Source organism: Bactrocera latifrons, unplaced genomic scaffold, assembly GCF_001853355.1.
Source record: "Bactrocera latifrons isolate USDA-ARS-PBARC rearing strain unplaced genomic scaffold, ASM185335v1 scaffold_8, whole genome shotgun sequence".
In the NCBI taxonomy this organism is placed as follows: Eukaryota; Metazoa; Arthropoda; class Insecta; order Diptera; family Tephritidae; genus Bactrocera; species Bactrocera latifrons.
In genome coordinates this window covers 3,134,955-3,159,090 of record NW_017537489.1, presented here as the reverse complement: position 1 = coordinate 3,159,090, position 24,136 = coordinate 3,134,955, and the positions used below count along the sequence as shown (strand labels likewise).

The window sequence follows — 24,136 nt, the reverse complement described above, 5'->3', positions numbered from 1 at the left end:
TTTAATATTTTGAATTTATAATCATTTTTTCATTTTAATTAAAGTTTTTTATTTTTCTCTCTCATTTTCGAATAATATAACACCAAAAACCGAAATTTACATTTATTATCCAAACCAAGTTCAACCACATACTTCTAATAATGCTAGTTTTTAAACTCTTTGTACATAGCTATTTATATACTTACTTATTTTGAATTAAATAATTAATTTTGTATGTTCGGGGGTAGTTCATTACACTTAATCTTAAGCATAGCAATTTTAATTATTATTGACTAGTTGTAAATTAAATGCATTATGTTGTAAGGTGGAAATTAATTTTTAAAATAATTTTCAAATATATTTCACTAGTCATTTTTACGACACAAAAATGAGAGCAGATTATTACACGTAAGCAGTTTTTTTAGTATTTAGCTATTTTAAAAGGTTTTTATACAAAAATAATGTAGTTCTAATATGCATACATAGTCAATTTAATTTCATTTTAAGAAACAAACACAGACAAATTATTTTTTGAGGATTGTTGTCGAAATGAAATATTTTTGAAAGAAATTGTTATTTTAGGCAAATGAAAATCTAAAGTTACAAAAATAATTTGCAGTTGTTTTATTACAAGGTTAGGACTTCAAAAAATCGTAAAAATGTCAATATCTGATATAAATTTTATTTTTGTTGTAAACAGCGATTCTAGAAAGAGTTTTCGAAGCTGACTAAACTGCAACATTCTTTGAATTGTATTTTAATGAAAATATGTACATTTCACAGTTTCATTGATATAAAATAATTCAATCCCTCAGCCAAACATATGAACTATAGTCCAAGTCCTTTGTGTGCCAAAAATTACTCTAAATTAATTTCATCCCCAATAAGATGTATTAGTTTTGAAGCTTTGCCAACAACGCAAGCTCACATGGAGCCGAACTAGACGAAATTATACTAAAAGAAGAAAACCGATTTAACATCAAACATTTGTCTGTACCCCGACCCTTTCGCAAAAATTGCTCGAGTTAGATTGGCGTTTCAGTGATCTTGATTCTTAGGGTCGGAGAGGATTTTGTGAGATTCTTAATGACACAAGAATTGAACCGGGACGTTGATGGTCGCGCCACAAGTTCGATGAATAGTCTCAAATCGATATGGTCACCGATTCCGATTTTCACAAGAAAACTTTTTTCATCGATGAAACTCACTTTTTCACATTTTTCTACGAACAGAGGAAATCATTAGACCATATGTCTTTATGAATTCTATATGAGTTTTTCGAACAAAAATTGGAGAAGCTTGATGTGGACGAATTTTGGTTCCAACAATACGGCGCCACAGTCAACAAAACAATGAATTTGTTGAAAGAAACTTCGTGGAAGATAATAAATTAGTAATAGTTTTTTAGGAATAATAAGAGCACCTATACAGCAAATTGACCAGTTTTACAGTGGATGCTTTAAAATTTTTATGAATCCTCGAGTAATTATTTTACTCTAACCAACTAAAAATTCCCCGACCTGATACATAGATGGCGCCACTAGAATTAAATTCATATGATTTCATAATTATTGAATAAATTGAACAACTGGCGGATCGTTAGTTTGTGAATTATATCATTTTGAGTAAAACAAATTTTTTTATTGTGAAAAAATTGATAAGGAGGAATTTCGTGTGTTGATGCAAAATACAGTTGAAGCACAAACCTTGGCATGATGACGAGTTTCTAACTATCAAGGATACGTATGCTAAATTTAAACATGGTTAAATGAGCACCGAAAACGATGAACCAAAGCATTGGACAAGTCGCAACCCAAAAATGGTACCGAAAATTCAGATGTTCGCTACAAACAGTGTAAGTATCACCATTGAAAGAAACTATGTTGAATAAAACAAAAAAATAATTTTGTCAAAAAAATGTATGTTTACTATGCTAGACCAAGGACTTTTCAATTGACTTATTATCTAACTCAATTATTTTTAGATTAATATAAATGACTACTATAATTTTGGGCAACATGTGGCTCGAGAGCAATAAGAAATCTTTGAATATTTCAGAAACCATACATGTGTGTACATATATGCACTTATTTTCTAAAATTCGAGAGACTTTTCAATTAGTTCATTCCCTTGAAAAGAAAAATAAATCGATTTCAATTTTTGTAAGTTTAATAACAAAAATATCGTACTTTTCTCAAGCTTTATTAATTAATTTTCGAAATTTTTCTTAGAACAAACCATTTTATCTAGGAAAATACGAGTCACGCACCAACAACGTTGCCATTGAGCTAACAATTGGAAACAAAAAAACACTCGAATTTACCTGTGAAGCTGAACATTTTGTGTTTTTGTTTTTGTGACTTTATGAAAACTGCAGTTTTACGCCTTAAAGGTTTCCATTTAAGTGAATGTCAAAAGCAGAAATTGCATAAAACGAAAATGGAATGCCACTACTATATGCGCACAAACACAGCCACAATTCGGCCATAACACACGCATACACACACTACTGTAGATATATGCACATTAATATTGAATGTGTTTGAATGTGTTAGTGCATATACATACGTATGTCGTTTGTTTGTATTGTATGCAAAGAAAGTTTTTCTTCATCTTGAAATTCTCTGGAAATACAGTTAGAAACAAAAGCGTACAACAATAAGTCGTAAATTGGTTGCACTTTCGCAATATATTTGAGTGAGCGAGTGCTTGGCGCTTGGCGCTGACCCAACGGCTGATAAGTGCATCATATATAAAATTTAGAAACAATAATTCTCATTCAACAACATACAACAAAATCGCAACGAGTACCGTTATGTGGTCGAGAACGCAAAAAACTTAATTTATCGTGAAGCGGAAAGGCAACAAGAGAACAACAAAAAGAAAATAACGAGCGAAAAGTAATAAAACAAACAATTGTAAACATCAAAAAGAGCGTCAATCAAAAGCTTCAAAACATTTCACAGTTCCTTCAAATTATAGTTTCACACAATAAAACGGAGAGCAAAGAGCAGGGACCCAAACCAAAAAGGAAAAAAAAAATGCAGCAAATCACGACCACACACGCAACACACAACCAACACACTTTCGCAGTAAAAACAATTTGCTGCGTTCGCTCACCCACTGATCAGCGACCAGCGGCCTCCTTTTACCGCCCCTCCCACACCCATTGTCGCTGCTGTTCGCCATGTGGCAGCAACATATGGCGGCGCTTCGGCACACTGCAGCATCCGAGCTTCGCCAACAACGTCCATATGAAGCTGTAAAAATACAATAACCCACGCTCAAAGCAAGAAAATATATGGGAGACCCCCCACCCCGTTCATAAATATTGAAGAAGTAGCTGGTAAGGGGCGAACGTAATTTTCAAGTGAAGAAATATGCTGCCACAAGTTAAAAATTCGTAAATCATATTTCAACAGGCCAACTCAAAAGCGGCCAAAGCGGCGGACTTTTGAAACAGAAAATGGTAACGGTGGTTTGGGGCAATATGGAAGCAATCAGTGGCACAGAAAAATGGCTCAACATACAACCATATAACCAGCTTGAAATGAGAAAATACGAGTAAGCACAAAGCAGCGTTATTGCGGTACTCTCACACAGTCAATACAACTGACCTCACAGTGGGGAGCGGAAGTTGTAAAAAAAAAAATTAAGTCCAACAATCGGAGCTTTGGTGGGGTGAAGCAGTTGTATAAAAAATAAATAAAAGGAAATAAAACACAGATTTCAAATAAAGAAGTACACGAATTTACAACTGTTAGTGTTGGCTATAAGGTTTTAGGTAGGACGAAATATTATTTCAGGATAATAATTTCTTACGACGGAGGTTCAATAACTACTTAGCTTACAAAAAATACGAACATTTACAAAAAATATGGTTTATTTCTCAATAACAGTACATTTAGCGAGATACATAACGATTCCCCAATTCCTTAATCTCGTCTGACAAATGCAGGTGTACGCAGTAGATCCCTTAGTCGGCGATGAACTACTCGTTCAACAAAACCTTCTACCCGGTGAGTGACGTTTTCAAGTTTGGTAACTAAAAAGTCGACCAGAATCAAACTTGGAGAATGTGATGCATAGGACACCACTTCGTAGATTAATTCGAGAAATTTAACATTAGCGACGACCGAGGAAGGAGAATGGGGTCATGTGCAGAAGTTCATGCAAGGCAGGGAAAGTTCTGTGAGCGCCATTCACTTGGAAGTAGCCAGAAATGATTATTTCACAAGGGCTTACCACTTCCGGTCTTAGAGTAAGTATCCTCTGGTAAACCAAAAAGCATCCGCTGGAAGGCGAGCTAAAGAGAGAAGGCAAACCATCCTTCCCCAGGCTTGTGCGCTGGGCTTTCCGCCACGTAAACCCAATGAAAACGAAACAATAGCCTCGGAAAGATCAAATTCTACACTCACTCACCCCCGTCCTGCTATATGGAGCAGAGGCATGGACGATGACAATATCTTATGAGTTGATGTTAGGGGTTTTGTGCGTTCTCATGGAGGAAAAACACTTTTTTTTCGTCAAGTGATGTTGCTTTCCTCTATTTTCAGCATTGGATGGCAACAGTAATTCGGCGTTCGATTCGGCCCATAAATTCAGCACAGTATCTATAATCGCTTGCATCAAACCTTCTGAATCGCAGAAAACGGTTGTCACCACCTTTTTAGTCGATAGTACGGTAAAGTAACTAAAGTATGCTGTTTCGACTATTCCTTGGTCTCTAGATACTGGAATTCATTCGGATTATTCCTAAAGTGCAAAGTGAATCATCTTACAGTTACGATTGGAGTCGAATTGTCGAGGCTAAGTATCTAACGGACCGTCCTTCTTTGAAAATATTAAGTATTTTTAACAAAACTATCAATAAATATAAAAGTTATTTCAGCAAATCAAAAGGAAAAGCTCAGACTGCTCCACATCAAAAGTAAGAGCCTCTATATACAAAAATAGCTTATAAACCACCCTCATTGCAATATATGTACCCCTAAAAGTCAAATATTTGGTTTTTGGCTTCTTGAGTTTCTTAGAGCAGATGTTGAGGCCAAGAAAAGCATTCTACTTAAACTTGTAATATTTCTGATATTTTTCTCTAAATCTGGTAATCATTTTCTTATGCTCTATTGCGTTTATTCTAGTGGCGAATCTATTTTATTTTTAATTGAAATTAATTATGTAAGCGTTATAAACGATGTTGTCCGAATCAGATGTTTCCCTTATGTTTTTTTAACATTTCAGTGGAGAGATTGAATGTGTCAACAACAGATGCTGCAACAATGGAGGGTGGCATTACTGTTGTTAAAAGCCATAACGACCATTGGTCCCACAATTGCTATGATTATCTACAATTAGCTTTTAATAAAAATTACTTAATAGTTGACTATCGAGATTTACTCGTTCTGATAATGTATTTAATGGATCGCTGGAGCTTTTACTTTTTTAAATTATTTTTCTTTTAGCTCCATTAACTCTATATGGATTAAGTTTAATAAGCATACGAAACAGATTGTATCTTTAAATGCATTGTATGCTGCAGTTATTTCTTTTACCAAAGACTATGGGCTGAATTTTTCGTCAACGACTTTAAGAAAAATAGTTGAGTTCATTAGTTTCTCTCTACGATCTAAGATTAAACCAAAAGAGGGTTCTAGTTATCTTAAAAACCTTTAGATTCCTAGTCGGAAGATCTACAAGTATACGCTAAGGCTTCATTGTAGATTTCTCGTCGCTTAAATTTTTTCTTAAGACGGTTTCCAGAAATCCTCGATTGTATTATTGAGGATTATGATTTCGGAACATAACAGAGCTTAACTTTAACTCATGGTCCGAAATTCTGGATAAATCCACATGTGACTGAAACAAAATGTATAAAGTATGAATCCTTAACAAACCAGATTTGTATTGTAGGTTGCTAACCATATAACTCATAAGCCTTAAATACTTGCAGTCACATATTAAGAGAAATATGAAAATCTCCTAGCGCTGATATCTCATCTTGCTGGAACAACACAACCTATGTCAGTTTGAGCCTTTGGTATGAAGGACATCCTTTTATAGAGACACCACAGATTTTTGAATCTTAGTAAGGTATACTCCACTACTTTTTGATAAAAAGTAAGATGACTGCTTAGTGCCAAGCATTGCCGAGTAAAGATAATGTTTGGTTCTTTCCTCGATTCCCTTGACGATCTGAAAATCAATTAAGGTTGGAAAGATTAAAAAAAATCTGAGACAAAGTTAACATAAATATATTAAAGAAAATCAGAGGCTCAGAAGTCTCGTTCTGACCCCACATTTCAACTGGGAAAGAAGGTTCAAATTAGCATAGGCGTAAGGGTTTGTTAAATAAGCGCAACGGTAAAAGATCTATAAGGATGGCTCAAAAATGAGCGATGGAGTTCGTGATGATGGGTATATACTGTAGGAACATGATAGGCATACTAACTGGTCACTGTCTGGAGGCGATACACGCCCGCAGAATGGGGCTGACAGATCGTGAAGACTGCAGGAAATGTCTAGAGCAGGGCACCAGGGAACCAATGGAGCATATCTTTTGCAATTGTCCCCTTGGCAAACTATGCTGTATTATACATTGAAGTATCGATAAAATTCGCGTCAAGCCCAGGCATCCTAAAGTATGGCTACTCCTCTTGGACATAGCAACTAAACTTCATCTGGTATCACAAAACTGGCCAATGCGTGGCTTATTGGTTTACCAGATTAACCTAACCGAACCTAAAGAAAGTCAAAAGGTAAGCGAAGTCTGCTCCACAATTAACCATAGGAAACTACCAAAAAGAATCGCTCAATGTAAATTAAATATATTCTTAAGACAGGTCATTGTGCCTCATGCATTTCCTTACGCATTAAATACATACAAAATAAATTAAAACAATTATAATAAATTATCCCAACAAGTCAAGCTCACAACAAATACACCCTCAACCCCACTCCGATCACGCGACTCCACATTATACAGAATTAATTGCAATTAAATATTTCCATTTGCATACAATAAGGCATTTAATTTCCCATTCAGTGACCGATAATAATAAAACTTTGCCGTTGAATGTCAAAAACCGAAAATCAACCAACAACGTTGGCAATCAACCACCCAATATCCAGAATGTTTAGCCATTTTATTGAACCACCGAATGAGGAGTTGATTGGTTAGCTGATTTCGATGGTCGGTAATTTCAATAACAATTTCCCCAAATTATTTGTATATGCCCATGCAAAGTGCCAAACACCACCTGCCACCACAACCACCACTGCCACTGGGTAACCAAGATGAAGCGCACGAAAAAAAAAACAATGTAAATGAGATGCAGGACGCGTCAGCAGAACCCCGAAGCAGCAGTTGCTCCATTCAAAGCAGACATCTTAATTCCCGCCGAAGACACAGTCGGCGAAGTGCGTGCAGTGATTATAAGATTAGCTCGACAGGCCAGCCATTCATCCTCCTACCTCACCACTAAAGCCAACTGCTCCAAGGCAGCATCAATAAAAAAAACTGCGCTCGACCAACGGAATTGAAATATCTCGAGAGCGGATGTAATAAAAAATGTTTATTATTTGGAAACGCAAAGCTTCGCGAAGTGCGAAGTGTGCCAAGAGCTGCGGCGTGGATGGTTCCTTTGACTGCAAGCAAGTTTATGAGGTCACGCACATAAGCGCATGGAATGAAGGGCCTGTAAGAAAAACTTGAATAATTTTACATAAATTTGAAAAGTAAGTAATTTCTGAAATGATATTTACTTTTAATAAACATGTGTATAAATTCTACCTTCTTATATCAAAATTTAGATCTAGTAACTGATTTTCGGCATTTGAAAAGTGACTTGGTGTCAGATGACATGAGAGATAAAATCCATGACTCATTATGAGTCAACTTATAATTGGCAGCTTGTAAAAAATGTCTATTTGAAGAACGAAGATCAGAACTAGTGAGTTGCTTGAGCCATATGTAAAAACATCGTTTCTGGAAACTGCCAAGTGAATGGCGCACAGGGGACTTCTGCATATGACTCTATCGTCTCTACGAAAGAAAGTTCTAAAGAAAGAAGCATATCTTATTCCGGTTCTTCAGAATTATGCAATAGAAGAAAGTTTACCCCGACGGTCAAATCTACGTAATCAAAACAGACCCGATTTGCTGCGAAATTGCTTCTAAACTTTTATTTAGTGGTTTGAGCATTTAAAACATACACCTTAAAGGTAATTTCTGTACAGAAACTCGCAAAAAATCGCCACGGATTTTATGAGCTCTGAAGACGTGGAATGAAGAGGGCAAGACGTGACAGTGATAGAGGAAAGCATAAAAAAGTTTACAAGATGAGTTTATATGATCGTAAAATGAAGTTCTTCGAGTCATCTGGCAATCGTAAATAGATAAAAGGATCGTGTTGGATAGATCGTTCATAAAGGTGGATATGCGAAATATTTTTGGAAAGAGGTTTTCGCACGAACTGGCAATTGACCGATTCGCTGTGTCACAAGTCAATGATAGTAATATGAATTGGGTTTATCATATTCTTCAGTTCTGCCTCAAAAAGTTTTTCTATTTTCATACTTCCGTTATTCGCATATATTTTGAAGCATAAGATTAATCTTAACACTAAAGTTCTATCGAAAAGTTAGAAGATTGTCCCAAAAGCTTTAGGGCCCTTAACCACAGACATCTTTCCATCAATTTGTGGACTTCTAATATTAGTATTAATACTTCCAAATAGTCCCTGTTTCTAAGAGTGGTAATCTCTCAAAGGCTTAACTTTGCGTTCTCCTGAATCATATCGACTAAAAGGAATAAAGTAAGTGTATAAATTCGTCTAATTCATCAACAATCAACATCACTTTCCTGCACGGGCATAACAGACGCACATATGTATTTATGAAAGCGGATTTAATATTCTTGTATAATTCATAAGAAATTCTATCAACGCAAAAGAAATGCGTTAAAATATTCTAAGTGGGCAACAAGCTGACGCCACTCAATATTGAAGTAAAGCAAGCCGGCGCTTACATACATACACACTTTGCGAGTACATGCCTTATTAGAGCGCACGCTGATTGTTGAATTTAAGCGCAAGGTCTCTGTTATACATACCAACTCCCCTACCACAGATCCACCCATCCACCGACTGAGTGACTGGCTTCGCTTCTTCCAACCACCCACTCGATTAGCTGCTAAACGCCTGCTAAGCTTTATTCACCCCACGTGTAGAGCGTATGCGTCAAGTCGGCTGGCGGTTTGTCCGCTTGACTGCCTGGTGGGTGTGTGGTGGACTGGGTTGACTGGCGGTAGTTCCACGGGTTTTCCGGTGCGTTGCACAGGTTATTTATTTACTAACGATATCTTCGTTTTCATGGCCCAATGAGAACTTTTCGAATTGGCATCCAATTGCAACCACCGACCTCCTCTCTCTGCTCTATGAATTGATGGCATACAGCGGAAATTATACCATGCGCTGCAACATATTGAGAACGTTGGGTGGCGATGACTGTGACGATGGCGTCTTTTTGCAATTGTGACTTTATGGCGAAGAAATTTGGCGTTTTGTTTCCGATAAAGTTCTGCTGGCATTTCATTATTGCTTTCGCACACGGCGCGAGTTTGTTACCACTGTGACTGGGTGTAGTCTACCACTCCTCGACTGTGGGTCGCATAAAAGTGGGATTATCGCATTGTCGGGGTATACGGAGGAGCAGTGTGATGCTTGGCCCTTTTTGTGCGGTAGCAAATTACTTTGATATACAATATTTTTATTGGATTTTATAGCATTCATAAACGAAACATTCCTTTTTTATTGTGGCGAGTTATTCGTGATTTGGCGAAATGTTTTCGGTACTTTTTATGCCTAAATAATGGATAACATAAAGTTATTGCAAATTATTCAATATACGAATATTTGATGGTCGTCAGTTGGTGCTAATTGATTTTTTATGCTTCACAAATACAACAACAATAAGAACGATAAGCGAAAGAGTATATATATTATGTATACTTACATTTTGGTATAATAAGTTGAAATATTGAGTAAAATATTTGTACGGATGAAAAAAAAAACTAATTTATTTAATTTTATTATTGTTATAGGTCAATTGAAAAGTCTCAGGTCTATCATAGAAATATAATTTTTTTGACAAAACTCGTTTTTTTTTTTTTTTTTTTTTTTTTTTTTTTTTTTTTTTTTTTTTTTTTTTTTTTTTTTTTTTTTTTTTTGGTTTGTAGATAGAGTCACTGGGGACTAGATCTAGAGATTATTGTGGATTAATTCTGTTGATGGTCGTTTGCCTTTCAAGGTAGTCATTAAAAATTATTCCATGGGCATCCTAAAATACGGACGCCATAACCTTATCGAGCCAGTGTTGCGTTTTTGCACACTTTGGAGCGGGCTTGTCATGTGCTGTCCACTCGTATGACTGTCGTTGGACTCTGGAGTGGAATGATGAAACCCTGTTTCGTCTCTTGAATATCTCCAAACACTGGACCGAATCGTCAACTCGTCGCTGTTTTTGGTCAACAGTGGACTCGGGACGCACCCACTGTGCAACGGGTACTTTTGAATATGTTCAACGCCTGCTGAAAGATTGTTATAATATTTCTTGAACTTTGGAAGAAACACCGTTTTCAGACCACATCAACTTAAGGGGTCAGTACGGTAGCCTGTCTTGTTTTTTGACATTTTTTTTTTCATAGAAATTCTTATTCTACAATAGAACTTTTTTCACACATCATGAGGTATATCGTGGAGTGTATAAACAAACTTTTTCGGAATTTTTTGATGACATCTGTCGGAGAAATGGCTGGATGAATGAGATGCGATTTTTCATTGACGTACAGGATTTCTCATGTTTGGATCATCTGAAAAACAAAAACCCAATTTATTCTTAAAAAGTAAGTGAATGGTTATCGTCCCTACTAGAATAATGAACAACTGTTGATAAATAAAAAAGAAAATAACGTTTTTTTTTTAATTTTCCCCATGTTTTTTTACAAAAATTTTGTCATAACATTGTCAATAAATTGTAAAAAATTGTGAATCTAGTAAGGACGACAGCCAGGCGTTTAAAAAAATTAAGAAAATCAGTTGAGTAGTTCGACCAGAATCATGTCCGCCAGTTTAAAAAAGTATGTTTTGAGAAAAACCTAGACCAGTGGAACATTATTTATGGCGTTATACTAAAACTTGATATGATAGACGAATCATAATCGTACGATTTGCTCTGAAGTACAATTCCAATACGCCACAGGAAAGGCGTAGATTCCAACATAAGAAGGCTCACCAAGAAATAAATATAGCTCCTAATATCACCAACCATGAACGTGTCATCTTCTGAAGAGTCGGCCTTAGCAGTGTTCAAGAGAAAGGTTAAGCGCAAAGGCAACGGCAAATACCGCTGCGGATGAAACACACGAGTTATACGGCGACATTGACATAGTTAGGCGAATCAAGACACAGCGGCATTTTTAGCTAGGTCAAGTTGTCCGGATGGAAGAGAACACTCCAGTTTTGAAGGTTTTAGAATTCAGTACGCGCCAGTGGAACAGGATCAGAGGAAACCTCCACTATGTTGGACAGACCAGGTGGGAAAGGACCTGACTTGGGATCTTAAATTGGCGCCAAGTAGCGAAACAAAGAAACGGGTGGCGCGCTATTGTTAACTCGACTGTAACCGCGAAGCATTTTCCACGCTAGTAAGTAAGAAGAAGACCTCTACCAAAGCAGGTGCTATCCGATGACCGTTATTGCAAACAGTACCGTTACAGAATGGGTAAAAATGATGGTTCGTTATGTTTGTATATTGCATGACAACGGGCAACAAAAATCATCGATCATTTTGATCGATAAGTTTGTATTGCGAAGATCCTTTATGTGTGCAAAATTTCAGACCGTTATCTAGAAGGCTTAGGAACTAGTTCGCGTATATGCAGACAGACGAACTTTGTGGCAAACTTAAGATACCTTATTCAGGGCATTAATCTCTGGAGGCAATATGGGTCTAGTAAATACTTTCATCTCCTAAAGTATAAAAGTAATGATGATATGACAAAACTTAGTGCATAAAATGCAATCCATAAATTATGAATACATTTTGCATATGTAGATGCTGGAAGCCTAAAAGTATGCAAGCAAAAATGTAATAAAAACATATGAGAATGGAGACGGATCTGATTTTGATATTATCACTTCCGCACGTAATAGAGATGTTACTGCATTGGTTGTGACCTTAGCCAAGTTTTTGTGATACAGGGTGTATCAAATATTTTTATAGGCAAATACAGAGTGACAATTAAATTTACCAGAATTTTTGTTGATGTTTGGGATAGTTATAAGCTGTTGCATGCATGAAAATAGATAGAAATTTAGGTTTTGTTGATGTTGTTGTTGTAGTTTCGGCAGGAAATCTTGATTATCTACAAATCTGTACTAGTTAATTAGGCCCGATTGCTGTTGGAGCCTTTGATTTGTTGCGTCTACAAAACTCATTGCACCATCACTCCTTTCCGCGCCGAGTTCTAGAGATTTGAGACCGTTAACCTTATTTCGTGGGCTACAAATACAATGTTTCAGCTATTGAAAGTCCATCAATGTCCTTGAGACAAATATCTGCTTTAAGGCCTTAGGTTTTCGACCTTCGGTAATCCAGTTGAACCAATAGAGTAAAAATAAAACGCACCTGGGTTGAAGAAGCTTTGTCGATACATAACAACCAACAATAAGAGTTTCCTGTCTTCACAAAAAACTACCTTAGGGATAAACGGGATAAATCATAGAACCGAAAAGCCTTTCAAAATTGCTAGATTAAATGAAATCGCCTTTTCGCTCAGATAATGACAATAATTTATTTATTTGTAAACTTATTTTCTATTGTGCATTTTACATTTTTTAAAATACATACAATAAAATTACATTTATATTTACCGTATATATGTATATGTACAGATAGCCACCAAGAGAGTGGCATAACTTTTATTACAGGGTTTTGATTTTACTTTTTTTCTCAGTCCATAAAACCTGCATTGAGGATGTTAACAGAAAACAATAGAAGAAAATCAATTCAAAATAAGCACAAAACGAAAAATTAAAATATGAAACACACAAAAGGATCACAATTCAGAAACGATGGTTCGACAAAGTTACTCAAAACTGATGCATCGGATAGTCGGGTCGATATCGATGGTTGGGTGTGCGCGAGGAGAATTGTGATATCGTGTCATCGCCATTTGTGGGCATATTATGTGGTGGCGCCACCAGCAGAATTGGCTGCAGATTTAGCGATTTCCGTGAGCCGGCTAAGCTGACAGCGTCTGTAATGTAAGCGTTGTTAATCTCACCTGGCATAAAGGGAGGGAATTATGGTATGTATTTGAAGTGTCAGTGTTTTTCCTTTTTTCTTAATTGATTGCAACTCACCTTTGTAGAGTGAACTCTGATAGAGTGGATCGGGTTGTAGGCGTACATGACGCGTGGCAAGTATGAAGGCGAGCGTAGCCAAGATCACGCCATCGACACATCCAATTATGGCAAGCGGATAGGCCCAGCGTATGCCGCATAGACCAAGTTCAAAGCGATTCGCATCGGGACCGCAGATTTTGCGGAAATCATCAGAGTTCCAGCCGAACGGGAAGGCGGCGCAGGCAACAATCATACAAATCGCTATAAAAAATGTGAAAGTAAAAGTTGAAATATTTTTACATAAAGAATGAATTACATGAATTCCATGAATTCCACATAATTGTTTATGGGTTATACATCTTTTTTCTAATTTTTCATACCACCTCCTTGTGTTATTATGTCTTATAGTTCTAGAGTACAAATTTCTTAGCCAAAGTTTCTAGTTAAGTTCTGGTACTACTACTGCATATTCTTATAGTATTCTGTTAAAGAGGAAGGTAATCGCACGAGAATTGGGCAAATATAATCGAAATGAACCCGGATTTAAGACCAACAAAAAAAGAGGTCTTAATAAGATAGAACCGACAGAACGAGAAGCCTGCAGAAAATGTCTAAAGCAGGGCACTAGGGAAGCGATGAGCATCTCTTGTGCACTTGTCCTGCATTGGCAAGACTACGCTGTAAGCATCTGGGGTCTCCACCGTATGATACACTGGAGGAAATGTCAAGCGCAGGCATTTTAAATGATGACTTCTCCTCTGGACTGAACTCCATTTGATATAGCAAATGACCAAACTTGTCTCTGTGAGGCTTATTGGTCAAAAGATAATTTCTACACGGCTTCGACAAGAAAATCAGGCTACGATTGCAGGCCTTCCAAGCGGAGCCATTAAAGTAGCAGTAGATGTACTTCTCCTGAGTGCATCCTCTCTCAGTGTGGGGACTATCCACTCATGTATTAGGGCGGCTATATTTGTTTTGAGCTTGCTGGCCGTACTCTCGAGGCTAGTGAATGTTTTTCTTAACTCCTTATTGCTGGCATCAAGTAACTTAACGCACCGATTTGCTTGTCAGCAAACTACAAGGCTGATGAGCTCGTTAAGTCAGATATTCAGTCTCACTAGTTACAGAACGATAACAGGTAGAATCTCCACTTCTGGTTGGTTGAGTTTCGGGCAAGTTCGGCAAGCTCTGGTGAGATACCAGCAACGGTGTAATCGGAAAGTCCTTCTGGCCAAGCGTAAAACATAAAAGGTCTTGGGAGCTCCTCACCCTCAGCGAAGACCACCTTAAAATAGTTACAGGAGCGCTGGTTCGACACTAACAACTGTGCAATCGGAAGGTTCTCCTGGACCAGGGTAAAATATAAGAGATCTTGTGAATTTTTGCCCTCAACGAAGACCACTTTTAAATAGTTACAGGAGTTCTAACTGGATACAGGCCAGTCAGGACTCATTAGTCAAAATTTTCAAATTTACCGGAGTTGCATAAGTTGCTTGGAAGAGGATGAAATGGAGTCTTTACAACAGTTACGTCTCCAATGTCCCTCTTGTTCCAGATCAAGGCTAATATACACTGGATCTTACACTTGTTAAGCATCTAGAAGAAATAGCGTAAATTGAAATAATATACCTAATCATATTAGTGATGTTCAAGGCGTTTTATCGGGAGCTAAAATCTAACTGCAGTAGATCTTATCTACCTTCAAAATGGACTGCATTTAGCCATCCTACCACCTTGGGCGATCTAGGAGAAGCCATACGATGAATATTGTTTATCGTGCCCCGAAGTGCAGAAAGATCTTCAGAAGACCATGAATTTTTAGATAATGAGTAGCGAATCAATCAGCCAAATCAAGGATGCATTCACTATTATATGCTTCTAAAAGCAGGTGAAACCATTAATGGGAAATGCTACCCACAAAAACCCGTCTCGCTACTAAAGACGAGTCAATAATTTCTTCATCATGCCAACGCTCGTCTTCATATTGCAAGACCGGTTAAAAATTATTTGGAACACTGTCGTTGGGAAATACTCCCTCATCCGCCTTATAGCCTAAACCTTGTCTATTCGAACTACCATTAGTTTCGGTGGATACAGTAGACTCGCAGTGGAATACGATTAAAAGGAGGGTAAGGAAAGTTGACTTGATTCGTTCTTGGCCGCAAAACCAGGGTAAATTGCCAAAAATATCGAAAGTGTTATAGCTTCGGATGATCACATCTTTCAATAATACGATTGTATATGTTTATGTTACTCTTGTAGAACTCCCAGAGGTGATCTAGCGGCTGATGCCCAGAGCCTTATTATGAAGGGAACACTTCTCCAATGCGCAAAATTGCAGTGAAAGTATAAAACAATGAAATGGTGAGCCCAATTCCCCAATTGATGACGATTGGAACTTCCAAAGTTCCATTTGCCGACCAAGAATAAAATCGAATAGCAGTTATCCGTCTGAAGAACAACAAAGCGGGGGGGCCGAAGGATTGCCGGCCGAGCTCTTTTCAAATACCGAGGCGAAGGACTAATAAGGAGCATGTATCACCTTTTTTGTAGAATGAAAGCTTTGGGATTTAATTGGTTTTTAAGTGTGTGTGATTGGAATTTATGCCACTATGTGTGAATTTGGTATCCCCCCAAATCTTATTCGGCTGTGTAAACTAACGTCAGCTTCGAAAACCAACGCAAGTTTACTCTTTCCAACAGGTGCCACTGCGGACTGAGTAGATAATTGAGAAGTAAAGTCGTCTCGTGATGAACAAAGACCAAATTCTACAAGTCAATCTCGTCCTTTACGCATAAGCAATGACGAATGCCGCAGTCAATGGAACGATGCACTGTATCAGATGTACGACTACATTGACATATCTCATCATTAAGAGACAGCGGCTACACTGGCTAGGTCATGTCGTCCGATTGGATGAAAACTCTCCAGCTACAGCTATGGGAGTATTCGGCCGGGAGAAGCAGAGAAAGGGAAAGACCACCACTTCGTTGGAAAGACAAAGTGGAGAAGGACCTGGACACTTGGAATCTCCAATTGACGTCAAAGAACGGAAAGGAGTAACGACTGGCGCGCTGTTATAAAATTTGTCGCTGCCTACTAAAATTAAGAAGAAGATATGTCTTATATTTTTCTTAAAAGTTTTGACAATAGAACCCACACGAATACGAGTTTAGTTATAGACCAATATTTCAAGTTAAATGCTATTAACATATTTACCAAAAATTCAAATTACTTATCAGCATATTTGTCAAATAAACATTTTTTTACGAAATGCCGTCGTTGCATTTATAATAAAATAAATTTAAAAAATTCTGTGCTGAGACAGCGTTTCGCGCTTGTTTCCAAGCTCATTTCTCTGCACACGATTTTCGAACAACAAATTTTGTTCTACTTGTATGTTACTAAATATATATAGATATGTAATTGTACAAATAATATCAGCATATGCAGGTGCGCAAATATTTACATTACATACATACATATATGAACATATATGAATGTACACAAATATTCTATTTACTAACCTGATATGATTTGCATCCAGCCGCATATGTGAAATACTCTCGTTGACTTCATGAAGATCAAGAATACCAAAAAGCAGATTGTCAGCAAGGCCAATGCCACCGCCGCAACCATAAAAAATGTTGCCAACTGTATACATGTGTTTGTGTGTATCACAATGATGACAAAGATGATGTTGTTGATATTGTTGATGATGGCATTGTGGTCGGTGGTTTGTTGTTGCAGTAGGTGAGCGCAAACAATGGTTAATTAAACAAATAAAGAATGAAAGAGAAAAAAATAAATAAATAAAATATCTCAACAGCAAATTAAAAAAGTAAATACACATATACATAAGTGGACAAAACAAAAGTCATTGGTGCTAGGCACGAATGTGTCTGCGTTACGCACTTGAAACGAGAATGTCGGCACAGTGAGTATGGTCTCCCAACGTCGCTTGCAATTGTCGAATATTTCATCGCGCTGACACATCTGCCATAAACCCAAGCGGCCTGCACTTTCATTGTCCGGATCACCGACCCATTCTGTAAACGAATTCATAGAAAGTAATTACAGTTGTAGGTGCAAGAATGTATATTATGTTGTAGATTATAAAGGGCTTTTCACTAAGAGCATTTCAAAAGTACATTCGCTGCCATTATGTATGACTGATCACTGACACGGGAGCATTTTGTATTGTGCCTGTGGATTCAAATTGTTCAACTAGAAGCTCAATTGTTGATCTGACAGGGCCTCTTAAAAGTAAAGCCACTGACTACGAAATACGGTAGCAAATTTTAATAATTTCGACTCGACTATGACATCGTTTGCAGTCCCTATCGGTCTACTTTTGTAGCGTCCCTAAGAATGTGGTTAGACTAAAGAATTATAGCCTAGAAAATAAGATCTATAAGAACGTCGATCCTCGGAAACCCTATTTATGGATACATACCATCTCTTTATTGCATTTGAACTCCCATGAGCGGACGCGGTAATTAATGGGTGATCAAGAACAGAGATTCCGAGCTAATAGTGGTCATCCCTCCATAGGCAATGAAAACCTGCGGACTTACGCCATAAAAAATCGTTACATATTCCTACATAAACTTGATACATAGTATCGATGTCATTGTCCTAAACAAGTGATCCAATAGCTTTCCTTTTTCTAAATTGATAAAGTAATGATTAAATTTTGATGGCGAACAAAGATAGTGGAAAATCTGGCCATCAAATGCTATTTTGATATTACCTGTCAACCCTTTCAAAAATATCACGCAAAAGCAAGAAGTTCACAACAATCGATCTTACGGCACTTGAGGGTTTTCGAAAAAGGATTCTGGTGAAAATTCAAAGTAATTCATAACTTAGCCATGTTAAGAAAGTCAAAAACGGTACTATGAGAAGCACTAAGACCTATATGAGTTTTGGAAGACATCGACATCGTTCAGTGAATAAAAACTCAGTGACTATGCTGGCTAGGGCATTTCACCTATCTAACTACTAACTGATACTAACAGAGAAAGAAAGTACATATGTGTAAAATCTACGTAGAGTAGAGATCGTGGCTTCACTTGGTATTTCATAATAGCGAAAACTGTTGAAACGATGAAACCATTTAGCTAAAAATTATTGGACAATAATTTAACTTAAAATGTAAAAGTTGTTGAGAGCATTTTATTGGAGCGCACCTATGAGAGCTGACCCCGCCACGATGTCAAAATCGTGCTTGGCGACTTTAACGCCAGGGTGGGCAAAGATGGTATCTTTGGCACAACGGTCGGTAAAATCAGCCTCCATGATGAACCATCATCAAATGGGTTGAGGCTGCTCGACTTCGCCGGGGCCAGAAATATGGTTATAAGTAGTACTAGATTTCAGATTGGCTGTCTCCGGATCGAAAAGCCACAAACCAGATCGATCATATTCTGGTAGACGGAAGACACGCCTCGCGTATGCTCCGAGGTCTCAACTACTTTCTTGTTGCAGCGAAAGAACGCACCCGCCTCTGTGCAGCAAAAACGCACGTCAAGAAACACGATCAAGGTTCGCCGTCAAAAAGCTGGACGCAGCAGATCGTTATACTTATATGCTGAAATTTGTAGCAAAAAAACGTTAGTAAGCTCCACCGGCTCTAATGGTCATTAACTTTTCATTGCAGGAATAGTCAAAAGTTTTATAGTTATATATGGCTTGTCTTCGAAAGAACGAAAGCCATGTCGGTCTATCCGTATGACACTTTTCACACATTTTTTTCTCCTCAAGAGCCTACTCACTTGTTAAAATCCCCGATATCGCACCATTATAGCATATATGCAACTGTCATACAAACTGACTAATCAAGATCTAGTTGTTGTATGGTAAACTTTTTTATTTGCTAAGGAACTGGAAACTTTTCATAATTTCAAAGAAACACAATTACTTTCTACGAAAAACTAAATTTTTACTCATGTTGTTGTTGTTGTAACGGCAGAGTTCTGCCGAGTTGACAGTCCTTGGCCGGATAAAAATCCGGGTCCGTTCCGGTTTCCGTAGATCCGACTGTCGTGGGAACGGAAATTTTTACTCATCATAGGTGTCTGCGAAGTCAGTAAACCGGTCGAAGCAATATTTTAAGCTGCTTTAATATGGGCCTGAGTTTTTCCAAACATTTTCTAATAAGTTATATTTTCAGGTATAAGAATAAAGCCCACTCGTACATATTTTTCATCAGTTTCATTGATTTGAAATACGGTGAATTGATCGATGGTGAGCTCGTGCGGCATCTTTGCACAAAACTTGATATCATCAGAGTGTCGATCAGTTTTTTTTTTAAGGTCATTCAAAGTCATTTTATGGGTATTTTTTGTTAAAAACTCTTTGGATCTTCTTTGAGTTCAGCACGTTCAATACTCATGTGGTTTGGATGGAACAGAGTACATATATTAAGTTTGTCATGAAATTTTTAACACCGAGATGCAAACGACGGAGAGCCTATAAGAAATAAAAACTAAGATTTTACGTACGTTCGTTTCTCACCAAGAATCTACTCATTTTTCAGAACCGATATCACGAGCTTCAATTTCAAGCATCAAATAATCGATTATCATGGCGCGATAACGGTCGTCATTGACGGTTACGTATTCGCCGGCATCATTTTTGAAGAAATATGGACCGCTGATTCTATTGGCCCACAAACAACACCAAACCGGTATTTTTTCTGAACCGACAGCTCTTGAATCTCTTTAGGTTCGTCTTTATCCCAAATGCCGCAGTTTTGATATTTATTTACCCATTGAGTTAGAAATGGGTCTCAGCGAGAAGAAAAATTTGGCTCGAAAACGTGGAATCTTCTTGGTTCTTTCTTAAGATGTATTTTGTACGCTTTCAATTTAAGATCTCGATGTGAAAAGCGCTAAACCGTTCCATACGTCAGTTCGAGTCTAAACAAAAATAACACAAAAATCATGTAAAATCACATGGCTAACGCGTCATCTGTCAACAAAGGCTATTGAAAATGGTAACGCCCGTTAGTATATAGCTGCCAATACAAACTACGAAAAGCAGAGCTTGCATAAAAAGCTTTCTCATTTGACTAGTTATCATAAAAAAGAATTGACATGCATTTTTGTCTAAGACAATAGTGCGATTTCTGTAGAATAACTAAATCATACCAACCGACCGATCTAAGTTCTTATAATAACTTCAAAAATTAAATGCCAAAAAATGTACTTTCGAATGATAGTAAACATTCTGCATTAAATTTCTGTGTTTTGGATCACCCTTTATATCTATCTATAATATTCAAGACTATTATAAACTGAAAAAATCATTAGCTTTTACCATAAAAGAGAATACAAATTATACGCTGACAAGTGGAAAAATCAAAATCAATCAAACTTAGCCAACAAACAGTTCACGACACAAACACACTTGCAAATGTTATGTATGTATATAGGATCGACTGACATACTAACCTGGCGTCACAAAGGCAACAATGCCGATAATAGCATAGCATATTGTGAATATCGCCCAGAGTACAGCTATGGCCTTTGAGTTGCGTATGTATTTGGTGGCATAGAGATGCGTCGTGTCCACGTACTCGATCTTTGTGCCCATTTTTCCACACACTCACACACAAGTGTTCCTCCGCGCTCACGACTTCACTGTGTATTTGCCTGCAAAGCATAGAAGTTGGAAGTGAGTAAATAGTTATTATTATTTTTCGGTTTTATTATATCTAATATAAAAATATAATAACTTTTTGCACACAATAAAAAATACACTTGTGGTTTTAATTAAAAATGGCACATCATTAAAAAGTCCAGCGAAACAGCTGCAACTAAGTAAGGCCCACTGAAAGCTTGCAGTTAATATTTTAAGCCGCTTACTATTTGGTGTGGAACAAATGGTATTTTACGCGTATGACTCAGTTGAATGACCTTAGGTGCTACCAAAGTTACTTGCTGATGGCGATTTACTTGAAAAATAAATTACTTTTAGTATTTTTTGCCTAGCGGCTGACATTCTTTGATGCCAACTTGCAACTAATTAATCACAGATTTGCCTTAAAAACTTTACAAATTCGTTAATTGTTGTTATGTATATATACATTCATTCACAATTCGAAACTTTGCTTTAGCCATTAAAAGGTCTTCATTCAAAGAAAATATCGAACATTTTCTGCATACATTGCCCTTGTCAAGTAAGAATTCAGCAATGTCGACAAAGACCTTTCTGGTTAACAGCAGAGCTTCTGAAAAGTATGATTCTTCAATTAGGCCCCTGGTAGTAGAGCTATTGCTGAGTCTACGGTGAAAGTCTACAGTTAGAAAAACAAATGTAACTTCAGGAAAATAATTACTCAAAAACTGTCGTAAATATGAAAGATTTAAATTTGGTTGTACCCTATACTCCTTCAGTTATCTATAAGCTGAGATGCACATTTGCCTTTGAGCAGAGAGGAGTATACCTGGGATTAGTGGATTGAGTTTCTCCTGAAATTTGTAAAGTTAATATTGCCAGGTTTTGGCAAATTCTATATAAACAAATAAGGAAGGGCTAAGTTCGGGTGTCACCGAACATTTTATCCTCTCGCATGGTAAAGTGATAATCGAGATTTCAGGCGTGGTTGCGAACCGATTTTACCCATATTTGGTACATGTCATCAGGGTGTTAAGAAAATATTATATACCAAATTTCATTGAAATCGGTTGAGTACTTCCTGAGATATGGTTTTTGGTCCATAAGTGGGCGACGCCACGCCCATTTTAAATTAAAAAAAAAAACCTGGATGCAGCTTCCTTCTGACATTTCTTCYGTAAAATTTAGTGTTTCTRACGTTTTTTGTTAGTCGGTTAATGCACTTTTATTGATTTTCAACATAACCTTTGTATGGGAGGTGGGCTCTCTTCCATTTTTGAACTGTATATGGAAATGCCTAAAGGAAACGACTCTATACAGTTTGGTTGACATAGCTTTAATAGTTTCCGAGATATGTACAAAAAAGTTAATAGGGGGCGGGGCTACGCCCACTTTTCCAAAAAAATTACGCCCGAATATGCCCATCCCTAATGCGATCCTTTGTGCCAAATTTCATTTTAATATCTTTATTTATGGCTTAGTCATGACACTTTATAGGTTTTCGGTTTCCGCCATTTTGTGGGCGTGGCAGTGGGCCGATTTTGCCCATCTTCGAACTTAACCTCTTATGGAGCCAAGAAATACGTGTACCAAGTTTCATCATGATATCTCAATTTCTACTTGCACTTACAGAAGGACAGACAGACATCCGGATTTCAACTCTACTCGTCACCCTGATCACTTTGGTATATATAACCCTATATCTGATTCTTTTAGTTTTAAGACTTACAAACAACCGTTATGTGAACAAAACTATAATACTCTCTTTAGCAACTTTGTTGCGAGAGTATAAAAATGTTGCGAAGTACATTATATTTTGTATTTTCTTAATGTGTTAACATCGTGGGATTCGTGCCAGTTGTCGTGGAAAGAAAAGCGCCTGAAGAACTTTTACAAATCATTCAACTTTATTTACATTCACATTATAATCAGCCAACTAAGCGTACTATTCCCTACACCAACAACCCTCTTGAGACCTATCATTCATTATTGGATAATATTCGACAGAACAGACCACGTCCACCACGCAGTGAAGAAAATATAGCAGCCGTAGCTGAGATTGTCCACGAAAACCGTATAATGTCGATTAGATGTCATTAGCAGCAACTCGATCTGATGTTTCGAACGACTTGGCGCATTTTACGTCGAAATCTTAAATTGAAAGCGTACAAAATAGAGCTTGTGTAATAAGGTCTTGAAAAGTTTCAAGAAGATCCCTCTTCTCTCAAAAATTTTGAATGGTAGAATAGAACTGCAACCAAATATGCAGCGTACTGAATCATAGCTTTCTCAGTAATCCATTCCAAAAGACTGATGACATAACCATGCCAGCCGACTTTTTCGTCTTTCCACGCTTGAAGACTGGTTCATAATGTGGAGTCCATTAGGCTGACGAAGTTTTTACTGTTACACGGCGACGCAAAAATTCGACATAATTACGATGAAATAGCACTCAAATACACCTCAAAATCAGCAATTTGTTGTTTTAATTGGATTATGAACTTGCCCGATACCCGCTGCACAAAGCTTTCGCTTTGAAATCAGTGCCCTAAACTGCCTTCATTGTCCGCGATGCTCATTTCGTCTCTTTCCAACTGAGCAAATCTTTCCAAACGTTGACTTCACTGGTGTAGAACTCAAATTGAACAGTATTTTCCCCAAAAAGCAATGCTTTATTAACACACAAAATGATTTTTGATCCGTTTTTGGTAAACTTACACAACTACTAATGCAGGTAGGGGCTGACTAGAAATCATATATGTTGATGGTATTAGTATTAAATAGTAGTGGTTTAAAAAGTAATTCACATATAACCCGATATTTGCAGTATAAAATCAACCAAAAGCTCGAAAACTTTTACGTTCTATTAAAAGTATTGTCCGAGTTTTATCCAGTTTTAACAAACGGAAGCATTTTTTTTTTTTTGGTTTGGAAACAAAAATACCCTCTTCATTTCGATAACATATCCCAGAGGTTGATCAAGATTTTCAGAACGAAGTTAGACATAGCACTGGGGTTCGCATTTCCGGTATATGGGGCTTTGAAAAGTTATGGACCGATTTAGATGTTTTTAGTGATGAGATGGCATACCATAAAGGCATCATTTGTGACTTAATACTCCGATAAC

General features: G+C 37.2%; 1 protein-coding gene across 2 annotated transcripts in view; it reads right to left on the bottom strand.

Moving 5' to 3' along the window:
* Window positions 1-12,862: 12,862 nt before the first annotated feature.
* The window catches only part of LOC108976826 (lipoma HMGIC fusion partner-like 3 protein), a 29,558-nt gene continuing 18,284 nt past the window's right edge, over window positions 12,863-24,136 (bottom strand). The window contains exons 2-6 of one of the 2 annotated variants that reach the window (XM_018946189.1): window positions 20,844-21,044; window positions 17,302-17,435; window positions 16,914-17,040; window positions 13,401-13,643; window positions 12,863-13,321 (exon numbers count right to left, since the gene is read on the bottom strand). In XM_018946189.1, coding sequence (XP_018801734.1) covers window positions 13,128-13,321; window positions 13,401-13,643; window positions 16,914-17,040; window positions 17,302-17,435; window positions 20,844-20,985 — 840 coding nt within the window. In that variant the 5' untranslated portion in view covers window positions 20,986-21,044 and the 3' untranslated portion in view covers window positions 12,863-13,127. The remainder of the gene's footprint in view (window positions 13,322-13,400; window positions 13,644-16,913; window positions 17,041-17,301; window positions 17,436-20,843; window positions 21,045-24,136) is intronic. The other variant, XM_018946190.1, reaches the window with a different exon arrangement.